Source organism: Struthio camelus, chromosome 5 (genome assembly GCF_040807025.1).
Source record: "Struthio camelus isolate bStrCam1 chromosome 5, bStrCam1.hap1, whole genome shotgun sequence".
NCBI classification, from domain to species: Eukaryota; Metazoa; Chordata; class Aves; order Struthioniformes; family Struthionidae; genus Struthio; species Struthio camelus.
In genome coordinates, this window is record NC_090946.1 from 5,577,855 (window position 1) to 5,593,276 (window position 15,422).

The 15,422-nt window shown below is 66.1% G+C and overlaps 2 protein-coding genes across 3 annotated transcripts; both read left to right on the top strand.

Moving 5' to 3' along the window:
- Positions 1–870: 870 nt before the first annotated feature.
- On the top strand, positions 871–7,341 carry LOC138067374 (scavenger receptor cysteine-rich type 1 protein M130-like). Its single transcript, XM_068944348.1, has 13 exons — positions 871–984; positions 1,533–1,853; positions 2,028–2,325; positions 2,468–2,778; positions 3,028–3,342; positions 3,833–4,150; positions 4,237–4,557; positions 4,797–5,183; positions 5,479–5,616; positions 5,954–6,055; positions 6,281–6,364; positions 6,661–6,789; positions 6,980–7,341. The coding sequence occupies exons 1-13, from the start codon at positions 918–920 to the stop codon at positions 7,102–7,104; spliced, it is 2,916 nt and encodes a 971-aa protein (XP_068800449.1). The 5' UTR covers positions 871–917; the 3' UTR covers positions 7,105–7,341.
- A 4,847-nt stretch (positions 7,342–12,188) lies between these two features.
- Positions 12,189–15,248, top strand: AIP (aryl hydrocarbon receptor interacting protein). Of its 2 annotated transcripts, none has more exons than XM_068944350.1 (6): positions 12,189–12,490; positions 12,659–12,838; positions 13,442–13,630; positions 13,808–13,984; positions 14,093–14,234; positions 14,365–15,248. In XM_068944350.1, the coding sequence occupies exons 1-6, from the start codon at positions 12,392–12,394 to the stop codon at positions 14,568–14,570; spliced, it is 993 nt and encodes a 330-aa protein (XP_068800451.1). In that variant the 5' UTR covers positions 12,189–12,391; the 3' UTR covers positions 14,571–15,248. The 2 variants fall into 2 exon arrangements, with proteins under 2 accessions (XP_068800451.1, XP_068800452.1); XM_068944351.1 differs by having other exon boundaries at positions 12,282–12,490; positions 14,093–14,226; positions 14,365–14,690.
- Positions 15,249–15,422: the final 174 nt, after the last annotated feature.

The following is a 15,422-nucleotide window of genomic DNA, read 5'->3' on the forward strand; positions in this document are numbered from 1 at the left end:
TCCCGGCTTGCTCTCAATTTGCTCCACCTCTCCCTGGCAGCCTCACCCCAAAGAGGTACCCATACGCAAAAGCAGAACATTATCTCTGTCAGAAATGCAGCTGGCTGAGCAGAAGCAACTGGCAAGATGCTGCCTGATGACAGGATCCCACAGACACGTGTGCTGGGGCAGGAGCGCAGCGGCTCCACCTCATGCTGCCCCACATCGGTAAGTGGGCTGCCACAGCCACTTCCAGGCGGGGGCTGGTGTGCAGTGGGCTGGGAGCCACCTCCTTCCTGGCTCCGTGCTGCGTGGGGCGAGCACGGCTCCTGCGGGGGCTCGTGGGTTGCAGGCCACACACCTGCAAGCAGCACAGGCGGTTTCTAGCCTAGAGGCAGCCCCAGGGCCTGTCCTGTGTGGAGGGCCACAGAGCCAAGGTCCCTCAGGATTTCCCCCTCACTGGTGCCAGAGGACAGACCTACAGCACAAAGGAGCCTGCAGCACATGCTGTCCCCCAGCAGAGCAGGGTCCCTGTCGACACAGGGCTCTTGCCGGCCTCCTCAGTACAGCAGGGCCAGACCCAGCCCCATGCGGGCACAGCCATGGAAGGGCCCGCACGCCCTGCACAGGCACCTAGGTGGGGAGCCCTGCTCAGGGACAGCAGGCTGGGCAAGGCGCGCATGATGCCAGAAGCAGTGCCAATCCGCATATATGGGCATGTACGGGGATGGGGAAGGTTATTGGAGGCTGGGGCTCCGTCAGATGGGAGATAACCCTCCTGATAACGCCTCAAAAGGTGCCTGCTGCGTTGATTGGCTCCCCTGGCAGCGGGGCCTGTACCTCTGCCTATATATTGCCCTCCCCCTGCAGGGGGCTTGTGGTGGCCTGGGAGGCAAGCAGGAGCTGGGGGCTGCACTGCAGGAGAGGAGGTGAGCGGGATGGCCACCACCAGCCAGCTGCCCACCAGGGCACTGGGGCTGCTCCTGTGCATGCAGCTGTGCAGGGGTGAGTGCCTGCGCGTTCTCTGGGGCTGGGGTCGCCTGCCCTCATGCCCAGAGTGGGAGGCAGCCCTGGGGCTCGGGTGGTGACCATGGGCTCAGTTGGGTCACCACAGGGTTGCGCGTGGCCTGTTCAGACAGGCTTGCTCGTGAGACTGGTGGAGTCATCTCACTAGGGCAGCCTTTGAGGGCTCACAGAGCCTGGGCTGTGCTTGGGACAGGTCTTCTGCCGATGGAGCCAAATGCTGGGCCCATGTGGCGGGATACATTCCCTGCCCTGTCCCCCTTGCATTGGGTGCCAGGTGTTGAAGGGCTGGGTATGGCCCTGCCTTTCTTCAAAGTGGGTGTCCTGCAGTGCCCAGGGCTTTTCCACCCACACGGCTATCCCTCGTGCCAAGGGGTGGGCTCGGAGCAGGGAGTGGAGACGGGAGAGCAAGGGACAGCCGTGGGACACAGCCACCTGGGACAGGTGGACAGGGCAGGTTGTGATGGGCCCACGGGGTGCAACAATGGAGCTCAGTGCCCTCCTTTCTGCTCCCGCATGGGCACCCACAGGCACCGGGGAGCTGCGGCTGGTGGACGGAGGCAGCCGCTGCGAGGGCCGCGTGGAGGTGAAGCACGAGGGCCAGTGGGGCACTGTGTGCAGCTACGACTTCACCTGGGTTGTCCGCGGGGCCTCCGTGGTCTGCAGGCAGCTGGGATGTGGCACTGTGGCAAGGACCTCCCCGTACACGCCGTTTGGGGCCGGGACCGGCCGGATTTGGCTGCAACCCTTCTTCTGCAGTGGCACTGAGCCAGCACTCCACAACTGCCCACACTTTGGCTGGGGCCAGCACTACTGCAACCATGACACAGACATTGGGGTGACGTGCTCAGGTGTGGGATTGGGTGACTGTGCTGGGATACAGCCCCTTGGCTGTGCCGGGCCGGGAGAGGGCATGGTTCTGCCAAGGGCCTCCCCTCTGGGGCCTCCCCAGGCAGAGATGGGGGGAGGGAGTGGGGCCGGGGCGCAGCACCCTCATGGCCTGCCTGCCCACATCTCTGATGCAGATGCCGTGGAGCTGAGGCTGGTGAACGAGGGCAGGCTGGAGGTGAAGCTGCGGGGCCAGTGGGGAGCAGTGGCAGACAGCGCCTGGGACATGGAGGACGCTGAGGTGGTGTGTCAGCAGCTGGGCTGTGGCTCAGCCCAAAGTGCCCCTGGCGTGACCCGCTTTGGGGAAGGGTCTGGACCAATTCATCTTGTATGGCCTGACTGTCGTGGTGACGAGTCTGCCCTCTGGGACTGCACAATCCCGGGATGGGGGCCGTACAATGTCACCCATGGCTGGGATGTTGGTGTGGTCTGTCAAGATAAGACCTCTGTGGCGGCTCCGTACAGCCTTGCACCTGGGTCCAGTGGTGGCAGCAGTAAGGCTCTTGGGCAGCCCCGTCACAACCCTCCCAGTGGATCTCGAGGGATCCCCAAGAGACCCCAGGCTCTCTGCCCCAACAGGATTTGTGCGGCTGGTCGGCGGGGACGGCGCCTGCTCGGGCCGCGTGGAGGTGAGGCAGGGCCGTGCCTGGGCCACCCTCTGCGAGGGCCATGTGGACCTCAACACCGCCCACATCATCTGCAAGGAGCTGGGGTGCGGAGCAGCTCTGGCCGTCACCGGGGCGGCGCGCTTTGGGGCAGGAGCCGGGCCCATCTGGGACAGGGGCTTCGAGTGTGCAGGCAACGAATCCCTCCTGTCCACCTGCGCCCGACGACTGCCCCACGGCCAGCGCTGCAACCACACCAGCGACGCCGGCGTCGTCTGCTCCCGTAAGAGCACGCGGTGAGGGGCAGAGGCTGCAGATGGGGGGTGCAGGGAGATGGGAAGTGGGCACAGGGTGGTCCTGGGCAGGGATGGGCGGAGAGGCTGCGGGCTGCCTTGTGGCAGCCCCCAGGGTGCCGGCAGGCAGAGGGGTCGGGGCAGGCAGAGGGCTGCCGTGCCTGCATGACCCCACCGTCCTATGGGGACAGCGCTCGGCACCGGGGCCCGTCGCCTCCAGCGCCCTTTCTCCATCGCAGCCTACACAGGCTTCAGGCTGGCCAACGGCAGCACGGCGTGCGCAGGGCGAGTGGAGGTGGAGGCGCGGGGCACCTGGGGTGCCCTCTGCGACGCCGGCTGGGACGAGCCCGACGCCCACGTGCTCTGCCACCACCTTGGCTGTGGCTTTGCCACCTCTGTGCCCCGCGGAGGGTCTTTTGGGGCAGGCACCGGCCCCGTGTGGCGCGACACCTTTCACTGCAGCGGCAGCGAGTCCCACCTGGCAGAGTGCCCTGCCACGGCGCTGGGCATCCCCGCCTGCTCGCCAGGCCACACTGCCGCCGTCCAGTGCTCAGGTGCGTGTGGGGCGGGCAGCAGCGGCCACGAGGGCCTCCTGGCGGGCAGGGCACCGGGCACCCCAACACTGCGGGGTCCCACTCCCTGGGTTGCCACTGCCACCAGGAGCTGTGGGGCGCAGGGCGCGTCTCGGGCAGCACGGCCATTTCAGGCCAAGGGGAGGGCTGAGGCAGGTGCAGAGCAGGAGGGAGCCCGCCTAGAGGAGGGCAGTGGCGCCGGGCTGTCCCCCTCCGTGCCGGGGGCTCCGCGGCCCCCCCGGTGCTGCCATCTGCCCCGGTGCTGCTGCAGCCACGCCAGGGAGGGATGTGGCGGGCGCTCTCTGCTCTGCCCCACCGCCCCGGCCCCGCTGGCAGCCCTCGGAGGGCTCGCCGGCCATCGACGCCGCCTCTGGGCTGGCGGGGCCGGGGGCGGGCGGGGCCCTGCGGGCAGGCCCAGCCCCCAGCGCTCCCCGCAGCCCCCTCAGGACATGTGCCCTCTCGGAGGGACCAGGTGGCGCTGAACCCCTGCGGCTGGTGGACGGGGAGAGCCGCTGCGACGGGCGCCTGGAGATGGCCCTGGGCGACGCCTGGGGCCCGGTGCTGGCCGAGCGGTGGGACGCGAGCGGCGCCACCGTGGTGTGCCGGCAGCTGCGGTGCGGCGCGGCGGAGCAGGCCTACGCCGCCCCGCTGCTGGGACCAGCGTCGAGCCGCGTGGGGCTGAGCGGGCTCCGGTGCGCAGGCACGGAGGCTCGCCTGGCCCACTGCAACGCCACGGCCGCCACGGCTGCGCCGGCGGGCCGCGCCCACCAAGCGGCCGTTGTCTGCTCGGGTGAGTGTGCCGGGAAGGGCCCCGGGGCCCTGGGGCACCGCCCGCACCAAAGGGGCTGCCCCAAGCCGGGCTGTCTCCCGCTGCAGGCAGCCGGCGCCTACGGCTGGCGAGCGGCCCCGGCCGCTGCGCCGGCAGAGTGGAGCTCTACGTCCGGGGCGCCTGGAGCAGCGTCTGCCAGGACTCGTGGCACCTGTCCGACGCCGCCGTCGTCTGCCGCCACTTGGGCTGCGGCCAGGCCCTGGCAGCGCCCGCCTCGGCCCGCTACGGCCGCGGCTCGGGGCCGCTGTGGCTGGGCGCTGGTGGCTGCTCCGGGGCCGAGGCCACGCTCTGGCACTGCCCGGCCCCGGCCCCGGCCCCGGGGCAGCGCGGGTGCAAGCAGGGCGCCGGCGCAGCAGCCGTCTGCTCAGGTCAGCACCGCCCTCCACCGGGGCCGGCGCCAGCGGCACTCTGGCAGCGGCCGTGGGGCCAGCCCTCCCCACTCGCCTCCTTGCCCACCTCCCAACACCCTGGGCACTGCCGGCGGGCAACGCGGCGCCTCGGCCCCGCCGACGTGGGCTCCTCTCGCTGCCTGGGGGAAGCGCTCGGGCTGGCGGGGCTGTGTGCCCGACGCCAGCTGAGCTGCCACCTCCGTGCTTGCCCCTTGCAGAGCTCACAGCCCTGCGGCTGGTGGGCGGCAGCGGCTGCGCCGGGCGCCTGCAGGTCTTCTACAACGGGACGTGGGGCAGCGTGTGCGCCAACGGCACCAGCCGCGCCACAGCCGCCGTGGTGTGCCGGCAGCTGGGCTGCGGGGCCGGGGGCAGCCTGGCGGCCGTCCCCGCAACCCCCCAGGCCGGGGGCCCCGCCTGGCTGGCCTGGGTGCAGTGCGGCGAGGGGGCCGACTCCCTCTGGCGCTGCCCCTCCGCCCCCTGGCACCCGCACCACTGCCGCTCCCCCGGGGACACCCACATCACGTGCCACGGGCAGCCTCCAGCCAACAGCGCGACTCCCACGCCAGCCCCCACCACCGCCTGCCCCGCCGGCGCAGCCTGCACAGGTAGCTCTGCCCGCCCAGGCCAGCACCGTGGCCCCACGCACCCTCCCGCTCTGGCCGCTGCAGCCCAGGGCAAGGCCAGCACCTCTGGCAAGGACAGGCCTGCTGCTGGCCTGCTGCCACCCCTCCGCCCAACACAGGGCTTGACCCCAGGCCAAAGGGTGCCCTCCTTGGCCTCCCTGTCCCGGCAGCCACTCCCCTGCATCCCCCCAGGCATCCACTCCTCCTCTGGACAATGCAGCATGCCAGAGGCTCCACGGCCTCCCTCCACCTCCACCGCCTTTCCATGTCCTCACAGGTGCCCCCAGGAACCCCACAACACCTGCTGGGGCCATGCCGCTGACCACCGTCCTCTGCATCGTCCTGGGGACCCTTCTGTGCCTGGCCCTGGGGGCCCTCGCCGTGCAGGCATGGCGCTCCATGGCTCGGCGCACAGGTGAGTCCCACCGGGGGTCTCTGCGGCTGAAGCTACCAGGACGAGGGGTCCCGGCAGAGCCAGAGAGGCCTGGGGGCTGCTTATGTCTCCTGGCACTGCCCAACCCAGCTGCACACGGTGGGGACAGGCACAGCAGAGCAGGCCAGAAGGCCAGTGCAGAGCTAGGGCAGGACCCGGCACAACATGGGCACCACGCAGGGGCACCACAGCCACTCCGACGACAGGGCAAAACCCCTATGGGGCTGGGCCACAGGGTTATCGCGGGGAGAGCTGGTGACCTCCAGCATCCCACGTGCTGCACCCACGGCCTCGGGTTATCACTGCCCTTCATTTCCAGGCCCCCGCAGAGCTGCAGATACACTCTCAGAGGCAGAGGCCGTCTATGAGGAGCTCGACTACACCCTGACACCCGAGTACCAGCAGGTCCCCAGTGGCTCAGGTGTGTGCACCCTGGGCCTGACAGCCAGTGGCGCGTTGAGGCCCCCATACAACCAGCTCAGCAGCCCGGCAGGGAGCCTGCCCACGTGCTGGCCACAGGGAGGGAGCTGCAGCAAGGGGGCCTCTCCTGGCCAGCGGCAGTCCTCGCTCTGCCAAGAGGACATCCTGTCCCCGCTGCTGGCCAGGCCATGGGGCCACACACCCTGCCCTAACACCCCTTCTCCAGCCTCACCATCACAGGGCTCAGGGACCAAGCTGCCCTATTACACCCAGCACAGCATGGAGGACAGCAACCCCAGGACTGCCGCAGGTACAGGGCCGGGGTGCAGGACCAGGCTGCCACGCACCCACAGGGGCAGCCCTCACACCGCAGCTGGTACCGGCACACACCTCATGCGGTGGGCAGGGCAGCACCTCCCCTTGGTCCTTTGCTGGGCCGCCTCTTGGAGTTGGGGGCCGAGTGTCAGGGCTGCTGGCTCCAGCCGAGAGCTGGCGGCCTCACAGAGCAGGCCCCAACGTGGGCATCCCCGGCACCGTGGCCGATGGGGGCTGGCGTCACTGGAGCCCGGGCTTGGCCTCGCTTTCACTCTCTGCTGTCTGATGCAGACGTCCCTGGCCTGACCAGGCACGAACCCCCGGATGGGTACGATGATGCCTCCACCGTGCTGGAGCCAGGAGAGGCCGCTGCTCCGGGGTCAAGTGATGGAGGTGTGTGCAAGGCTGCGGCACTGGGAGGTAAGAGGTATCGGAGATGGCATGGGCAGCGCTGCCGTGACAGAGGCCGTACTGTCCCTTTGGCAGAGCCAGCTCCCCTGCACTTTGCCGGGGAGATGGGCAGCACGGGGGCATGGAGGAAGCCCTGGCCGGGGCCTGGCATCCGGGGCACGAAGCAGCACCTGCCAGGCACTGGCCTTGCTGTCCACAGCGGGGAGACAGCCCTCCCTCAGCCCCCTAGAGCCGCCCGCAACCGCCACAGACGCCCTGGCCTCAACACACAGTGACACGGGCTACGACGACGTTGGCATTGGTAGTTCCAGGACGTCTCTCTGAGGACAGCAAGGCTGCCCCACAGCAGTCCCTGAGGACACGTGCGACACAGTAGGGCTCTGTCCCTGCGGAGCCACAGCCTGGCTATGGTGGGGATCACCCGCTCAATGTACAGCTCATTGGGACCTGATGAGGACTGCGGGCACAGTGGGGAACTGCCTCCAGCCTCCCTCCCACGCAGCCCTTCAGCACTACCTGAGTTTCTGTACACTTCCCCTGGGACTGTCTCGCTTTGCGATTAAAAGCCCACAAGTGCTTGGAGGCTCGGCTCCAGGGCCAGTGCTCTTCTGCGAGAGCCCTCAGTCAATTGCTGCTCTGCGCCTGGTCCCTGGTGTCTGTACACAGTGGGAAAGTGCCCCCGCTTGGGCTCAGCGGCTGTTGGTTGTGCTGCATCTGGGAAAAGTGTGCCCGCGTGGGAGGTGAGCTTCCCCTGGGAGAGAGAAGGATGCCCAGCAGCTGTGAAGCGACTGTGGGCAGGCGCTTGCCAGCCTCGCCCCTGCCCTGGCAGTGGGCTCTGGCATGTGGGATGGAGGGAAAGTGCTGGGGTGGCGTCAGGTGCTGGCCACTGCATCACAGAATCCCAGAGCAGATGAGGTTGGCAATGACCTCTGGTGATCATTGAGTCCAACTCCCCCTGCTCAAGCAGCGCCACCTCCAGCCCATTGCCCACGACCCTCTCCACACACCACTGCAATATCTCCAAGCAGGGACACACACTCACACAACCTTTCTGGGAAAACTGCTCCAGGGCTCCCGCACTCCCACAGGAAACAAGTTTCTCCCCCTCTCCAGACAGAACTTCCTCCCTTTCAGTTTGTGCCCATTGCCTCGCCTCCTCTCAGTGGGCCCCTCTGACAAGAGTCTGGCCCCATCCTCTTCACACCTTCCCTTCCGATATTCATACCCACCTATAAGATCCCCCCTCACTCTTCTCTTCTCCACACTGTACAGCCCCACCTCTCTCAGCCTTTCCTCCTTTCCTCTGTGATTCTGTGATTCTATGACAGATGCTCCCGTCCCTTCAGCATCTTGCTAGCCCTTCCTTGGACTCGCTCCAGCAGCTCCACGTCTCTCTTGTATTGGGCAGCCCAGAACTGCACACAGCAGCCCACACGGGGCCTCCCCAGGCAAGAGCTGAGGGCAAGGATCACCTCCCTCGACCTCCGGTCAACACTCTGCCTAATGCAGCCCCGCACACCGTTGGCCTTCTTGGCCATCGGGCCACAGTGCTGGCTCAAGGTCTGCTTGTTCTCCACCAAGCCTGGCTGTATGAGGGGAGGTCCTCCCTGCTCCTTCTCTGCACACCTGCTTCCCACTACCTCAGCCCCCAGCCTGTACTGGTGCTGGGGGTTGTCCCTCCCGGGCTGCAGGCCTCTGCACTTCCCTTCACTCAACTTCAAGATGCTCCCCTCTGCCCATCACTCCACCCTGGCCAGCTCCCTCAGAATGGCACCTCTGCCACTCCTCCCACCTTTGGCTCATCAGCAAACTTGCTGCCAGCGCCCTCTCTCCCTTCCTCCAAGTCACTGAGCAATAACTTGAACTATACTGCACCCACTCTTCACCCCTGGGGCACACCACGAGGGGATACACGCCGATCCACCTCAACTCTGTCCCGCTCTGCACAACCCTCTGAGCTCTGCCATACAGCCAGCTTTCAAGACACCATCCTCTCTGCTCCTCTCACCCACACTTCCTCAGCTTCCCTATGAGGATGTGAGGCGAGACAGGGTCCAAGGCCTTTCGCTAGTCAAGGGACACAGCATCCACTGCTCTCTCCTCATCTACCCAGCCTGGCGTCTCATCACAGAACGCTCTCCGGTTGCTTAAGCAGGATTTCTCCCCCATTCACTCCATGCTCACTGCTCTGGATCACTTCCTTAGCTGCCAAATGCTTGGAAATGGTGTCCAGGATGAGCTGCTCCATCACCTTTCCAGGCCTCGAGGTGAGGTTGCATGACCTGCAGTTCCCTGCACCCCGCTTCTTGCCCGGTGGGAAGACTCACTCCAGTCTGACATTTGCTTTCTTCCAGGCCTCAGGCACCTTCCGTGATCGCTAAGCCCATCCTCCTCCAGCAAGGCCAAGTCTGCCTTTCACCAGGCTTTCTCCCTGCTCTCCAGTGCCCGGGAGTCCCGAGGTAAAGACCACTCTTGCCAGTAAAGACTGCACCAAAGGCCGCACTCAGCATCTCTGCCTTTTCTGTCTCCTCTGGCACCACCACCCTTGCCCCGTTCACCAGCAGGCCCACCGTTTCCCTACTCCTCCTTTTGTCACCCAGCTATTTTAAGAAGCCCTCCGTGTTGTCCTTCACATCCGTCACCACATTAAACTCCCAGCGGGCCTTGGCCTTCCAAGACCCACCCCTGCCTCCTTGCACAACCTCCCTTTCTTCCTCCCAGGTTGCCTCAAGCTGCCTCCACACCAGCCCTTCTTCACGTTTGGCGAGTTCTCCCAAGCAAAGCCAAGCTGGGAAACTGACGTCGTGTGGCATTGCAGTGCTGGAAGAGTGGTTCCAGTGATGAGCAGCTCCTACCACATCTGGCTTCATTTGCAACTGGCTTTGCTTCTTGTTGGCTTACAGTACAAACAGCAGTGCAGAGCACACGTGGTGAGGGAGCTCCTTCGGCCTCTCTCCATCCTCATGCACTACTGAACCCTCCTCTCCTGCCTCAGCCCTTTCCCAAAGTGCAGCGGCCCAGGAGCGGCCGTGTTGGCAAAGCTCATCCTCACTTCCTCCTCCTCTACAGGCCCTTTTCCACTGGAGCTCAGTCCACCTTAGCCACACCACCCTCTGGAGAGGCTATCCCCAGACCTGCTGCAGCAGTCCCCTTCACCCGCACGGTCAAGGGCACTGCCACCACTCTCCCGTGACCCTCACCTTTGTCCCCAGAGCTCCCGGCTTGCTCTCAATTTGCTCCACCTCTCCCTGGCAGCCTCACCCCAAAGAGGTACCCATACGCAAAAGCAGAACATTATCTCTGTCAGAAATGCAGCTGGCTGAGCAGAAGCAACTGGCAAGATGCTGCCTGATGACAGGATCCCACAGACACGTGTGCTGGGGCAGGAGCGCAGCGGCTCCACCTCACGCTGCCCCACATCGGTAAGTGGGCTGCCACAGCCACTTCCAGGCGGGGGCTGGTGTGCAGTGGGGTGGGAGCCACCTCCTTCCTGGCTCCGTGCTGCGTGGGGCGAGCACGGCTCCTGCGGGGGCTCGTGGGTTGCAGGCCACACACCTGCAAGCAGCACAGGCGGTTTCTAGCCTAGAGGCAGCCCCAGGGCCTGTCCTGTGTGGAGGGCCACAGAGCCAAGGTCCCTCAGGATTTCCCCCTCACTGGTGCCAGAGGACAGACCTACAGCACAAAGGAGCCTGCAGCACATGCTGTCCCCCAGCAGAGCAGGGTCCCTGTCGACACAGGGCTCTTGCCGGCCTCCTCAGTACAGACCCAGCCCCATGCGGGCACAGCCATGGAAGGGCCCGCACGCCCTGCACAGGCACCTAGGTGGGGAGCCCTGCTCAGGGACAGCAGGCTGGGCGAGGCGAGCGTGATGCCAGAAGTGGTGCCGATCCGCATATATGGGCATGTACGGGGATGGGGAAGGTTATTGGAGGCTGGGGCTCCGTCAGATGGGAGATAACCCTCCTGATAACGCCTCAAAAGGTGCCTGCTGCGTTGATTGGCTCCTCCGGCAGCGGGGCCTGTGCCTCTGCCTATATATTGCCCTCCCCACCATGAAGGGCTTGTAGTGGCTGGGGAAACAAGCAGGTGGTGGGGACTGCTCTGTGGGGCAGGAGGCGAGCGGGATGGCCACCACCAGCCAGCTGCCCACCAGGGCACTGGGGCTGCTCCTGTGCATGCAGCTCTGCAGACATCCCTGGCCTGACCAGGCACGAACCCCCGGATGGGTACGATGATGCCTCCACCGTGCTGGAGCCGGGAGAGGCCGCTGCTCCAGGGTCAAGTGACGGAGGTGTGTGCAAGGCTGCGGCACTGGGAGGTAAGAGGTATCACAGCTGGCACAGGCAGCGCTGCCGTAACAAAGGCCGTACTGTCCCGCCAGCAGAGCTGGCTCCCCTGCACTTTGTCGGGGAGATGGGCAGCACGGGGGCATGGAGGAAGCCCTGGCCGGGGCCTGGCATCCGGGGCACGAAGCAGCACCTGCCAGGCACTGGCCTCGCTGTCCACAGCGGGGAGACAGCCCTCCCTCAGCCCCCCAGAGCCACCTGCAACCACCACAGACGCCCTGGCCTCAACACCCAGTGACACGGGCTACGACGACGTTGGCATTGCTGGCCCTGTGTCACCTCTCTGAGGACAGCAGGGCCACACCACAGGAGTCTCTGAGGACAAGTACGACACAGTGGGGCTCTGCCTACATGAAGCTATGGCTTGGCCATGGTGGGGATCACCCGTCCCATGTACAGCCCGCTGGGGCCTGACGAGGACTGCGGACACAGTGGGGAACTGCCTCCAGCCTCCCTCCCACGCAGCCCCTCAGCACTACCTGAGTTTCTGTACACTTCCCCTGGGACTGTCTCGCTTTGCGATTAAAAGCCCACAAGTGCTTGGAGGCTCGGCTCCAGGGCCAGTGCTCTTCTGCGAGAGCCCTCAGTCAATTGCTGCTCTGCGCCTGGTCCCTGGTGTCTGTACGCAGTGGGAAAGTGCCCCCGCTTGGGCTCAGCGGCTGTTGGTTGTGCTGCATCTGGGAAAGGTGTGCCCGCGTGGGAGGTGAGCTTCCCCTGGGAGAGAGAAGGATGCCCAGCAGCTGTGAAGCGACTGTGGGCAGGCACTTGCCACCCTCGCCCCTGCCCTGGCAGAGGGCTCTGCCATGTGGGATGGAGGGAAAGTGCTGGGGTGGCGTCAGGTGCTGGCCACTGCCCTGCCCTTGCCTGGGTGCTGCTGCCAGAACTTAGAGGAGGTCAGAGAGGCCTCTAAGTCATCACAGGCCAGCGAGGCCATCGCCCCGCAGGCTGCAGCCCTTTGTCCCTCAGCTCGGCCTTGGGGAGGCCAGAGCTTTCCCCATCCTGTTCTCTCGCGGTCAGGAGCCAGCGCCTCTCTACGGGGCCAACCACCTCCCGGCGGTGGCTGGGGCGGAGCCGGTAACCGCCCAACCGCCGCGGTGACGCGCACTCGCCGCTGAGGGCGCCGCGCCCGCCGCCATGACACCTCCCCCCCCCCCTGCGGGGGGGCCGCCGCCGCCAGGGGCCGCCGCGTCGCTCCGGAAAGAGCCGAGCGTCGGCGGCGCCGCCCGAAGCGGCGGGCAGGGCAGCGCAGCGCAGGGGCCCCGATCATGGCGCAGCAGGTCGAGCAGCTGCGGGCCGACGGCGTCCACAAGGAGGTGATCCGCGAGGGCACCGGCCCGCTGCCCGACTTCCGAGACGGCACCAAGGTCGGCGGCGCGGCTCGGCCGTTGGGGTTGGTTGGGAGGGGGGGGAACTAGGCGAGGCGCGCATGCGCCGGCCCGGGGTTGGGGTGCGGGGGGGGAGGGTTGGTGCGCCGTCGCTATGGTGACGCGCCCCCCCCTCCACACCCCACCCCAACCGCGGCCGCCCCGCAGGCCACCTTCCACTACCGGACGCTGCGGTGCGGGGCCGAGGAGCGGGCTCTGGACGACAGCCGGGCGCGGGGGAAACCCATGGAGCTCATCGCCGGCAAGAAGTTCAAGCTGCCGGTGTGGGAGGCGGCGCTGCGCACCATGCGGCCGGGGGAGCGCGCCCGCTTCCGCTGCGACACCAAGGTGCGCGCTGCCGGGCGGGGGGGGCGGCCGCGGGGGAAGGGGCGGGGCCGGGCTGCGGGGGAGGGGCCGGGGCCGGGCCGAGGGCCGGGCTGCAGGGGAGGGGGCGGGGCCGGGGCCGGGCCGGTGACCGGGCTGCGAGGGAGGGGGCGGGGCCGGTGACCGGGCTGCGAGGGAGGGGGCGGGGCCGGTGACCGGGCTGCGGGGGAAGGGGCGGGGCCGGGCCGGGGGCCGGGCTGCAGGGGAGGGGGCCGGTCCGGGCCGGGGCCTGGGGCCGGGCTGCGGGGGAGGGGGCGGGGCCGGGGGCCGGGCTGTGGGTGAGGGGGCGGGGCCGGGGCCGGGCCTGGGGCCGGGCTGCGGGGGAGGGGGCGGGGCCGGGGGCCGGGCTGCGGGGGAGGGGGCGGAGCCGGGGCCGGGCTGCGGGGGAGGGGGCGGGGACGAGGCAGGGGGCGGGGCCTCGCTGCGGGGGCGGGGCTCATCCAGGCCTGTCCGGACCCCAGCCACCCATGGGTGGGCAGTGGGGGTGGACGTGATGGGCATTGTGGGGGAGGGCAGTGGGGTTGCCGTGGGCGGCCCACCCAGCGGCCCGTGGCCTGCGCCCGGCAGCACGTCGTGCTGTACCCCATGGTGTCCAAGAGCCTGCGCAACATCGCAGCCGGGAAGGACCCGCTGGAGGGGCAGCGGCACTGCTGCGGCATCGCCCAGCTGCACGAGCACCACTCGCTCGGCTACGCCGACCTCGACGAGCTGCAGAAGAACCCGCAGCCCCTCATCTTCGACATCGAAGTGCTCAAGGTGAGCCGCAGGGCTCCCAAGAGGCACCGTGAGGCCGCCCGGGACCCCCCCAGAGGGGTCCCCCGTGCGAACATGTGTCCGTTCCCGGGGGTGGAGGCTCTGGGCAACCGGGACTGTCCTGCTGCCACGGGAGCAGCGGGTGGGGACAACTTCTCCTGGGTGACGGGGTACTGGCAGGTGGAGGAGCCCGGCTCGTACCAGCAGGACCCCTGGGCCATGACAGACGAGGAGAAGCTGCAGGCCGTGCCCCTGATCCACAAGGAGGGCAACGAGCTGTACCGGCAGGGCAAAGTGCACGAGGCAGCCGCCAAGTACTACGATGCCATCGCCTGTCTCAAGAACCTGCAGATGAAGGTGAGAGTCTGCAGCCCCCCCCGCTCTCTGGGTTACGCTGCCTCCCCGCGTCGCTCCCAGGGAGCCTGGCCGCGCTCTCTCTCGCCTCGTTTTTGTCCTTCTGGGCAGGAGCAGCCTGGCTCTCCAGACTGGATTGAGCTCGACCAGAAGATCACGCCGCTGCTGTTAAACTATTGCCAGTGCAAGCTGCAGTGCCAGGATTACTACGAGGTGCTGGATCATTGCTCCTCCATTCTCAACAAGTACGAGGGTAAGGAGCCGCGGGCTGGCCCAGCCGGCTGCGGCGGGTGGCGGCAGGACAAGCGGGTAGCGGCGAGGTCGCCTGGGAACCGGGGCGGGCCGAGGAGCGCCCTCGCCGCCCAGCAGCCCTCTCCCCGCAGACAACGTCAAGGCCTACTTCAAGCGGGGCAAGGCGCACGCGGCGGTGTGGAACGTGGCGGAGGCGCAGGCTGACTTTGCCAAGGTGCTGGCACTCGACCCCTCGCTGCGCCCCGTCGTGGCCAAGGAGCTGCGGAGCCTGGAAGCCCGCCTGCGCGAGAAGGACAAGGAGGACAAGGTCCGCTTCAAGGGCATCTTCTCCCAGTAGTGCCCGTGGCTGCATGTGAGAGTCCGATACTCTCTGACCAGGTTCTTTTAGATATTCCACATGTGGAATGTTTATTAATGTTTATTAATGTTTAATACAAAGTTTACTTATTTGAAGTTACACAGGGTTTCGCCTTAGCAGTGATACAGCCATGCACTTAAATCACCGTACAAGTTCAAATTACACTCAGCAGGCTCTAGCAATTGCAAGTAGACGGCTGAATCGCAGTATAAATGTGAATCTCGTTACCAGTCTCTAGCACATGCCCGTCATCACAACGCCAGGCATCCCCACGCACCAGGAAGGACTGTAGGTGTTGAAGCCTGCTCAAGCCCCTGGCTCTCTTCAGAGTTTCTTTGTTCATTGCTTGGTTTTTATACTTTGTGTTGGGCTGTATGAGTCCCCGTGCCGGTCTGGCCGAGTTGTTTATAGCCACGAAGTCTCCAGTGCCAAGTCTGCGCCCCATTTCTCTTCGCTTTATGCCTGTACTCCTCTCTGCCGCATCGTGTGTCTCCACTTCTCAAGGCCTCTGCTCTCATACCAGGCCTGTATTTCTCTCTGCCGCATCATCATGTTATAATCCTAAATATCTTATTCTACGTAGAATAACTGCTTGTTACTGCTGTCTGTGTAAAACTATGGTCATGCTATCCAAAGATAAACCAAATGTAAAACAGATTAGCCAGAGACCCTGGTCAATTAGAAACGCTGCTGTTACAGCTACACCGAAGCTGCAGGCAGACCAAGAGAAGTTCAGCCAGAGCAAGCCTGACAAGAGGATCATAGCATATAAGCAGATCTAATACATTCACAAGCTGTGTTACTTTAACAATAAGCTTATCTCTAAAACTA

Bases quoted from the DNA above. Each gene is read 5' to 3' on its own strand.
- LOC138067374 (XM_068944348.1), top strand. From the start codon at position 918: ATGGCCACCACCAGCCAGCTGCCCACCAGGGCACTGGGGCTGCTCCTG. The intron at 1,854-2,027 runs GTGTGGGATTGG...TCTCTGATGCAG, and splicing joins CATTGGGGTGACGTGCTCAG to ATGCCGTGGAGCTGAGGCTG. The intron at 6,790-6,979 runs GTAAGAGGTATC...TGCTGTCCACAG, and splicing joins CAAGGCTGCGGCACTGGGAG to CGGGGAGACAGCCCTCCCTC.
- AIP (XM_068944350.1), top strand. From the start codon at position 12,392: ATGGCGCAGCAGGTCGAGCAGCTGCGGGCCGACGGCGTCCACAAGGAG. The intron at 12,839-13,441 runs GTGCGCGCTGCC...TGCGCCCGGCAG, and splicing joins GCTTCCGCTGCGACACCAAG to CACGTCGTGCTGTACCCCAT. The intron at 14,235-14,364 runs GTAAGGAGCCGC...CTCTCCCCGCAG, and splicing joins CATTCTCAACAAGTACGAGG to ACAACGTCAAGGCCTACTTC.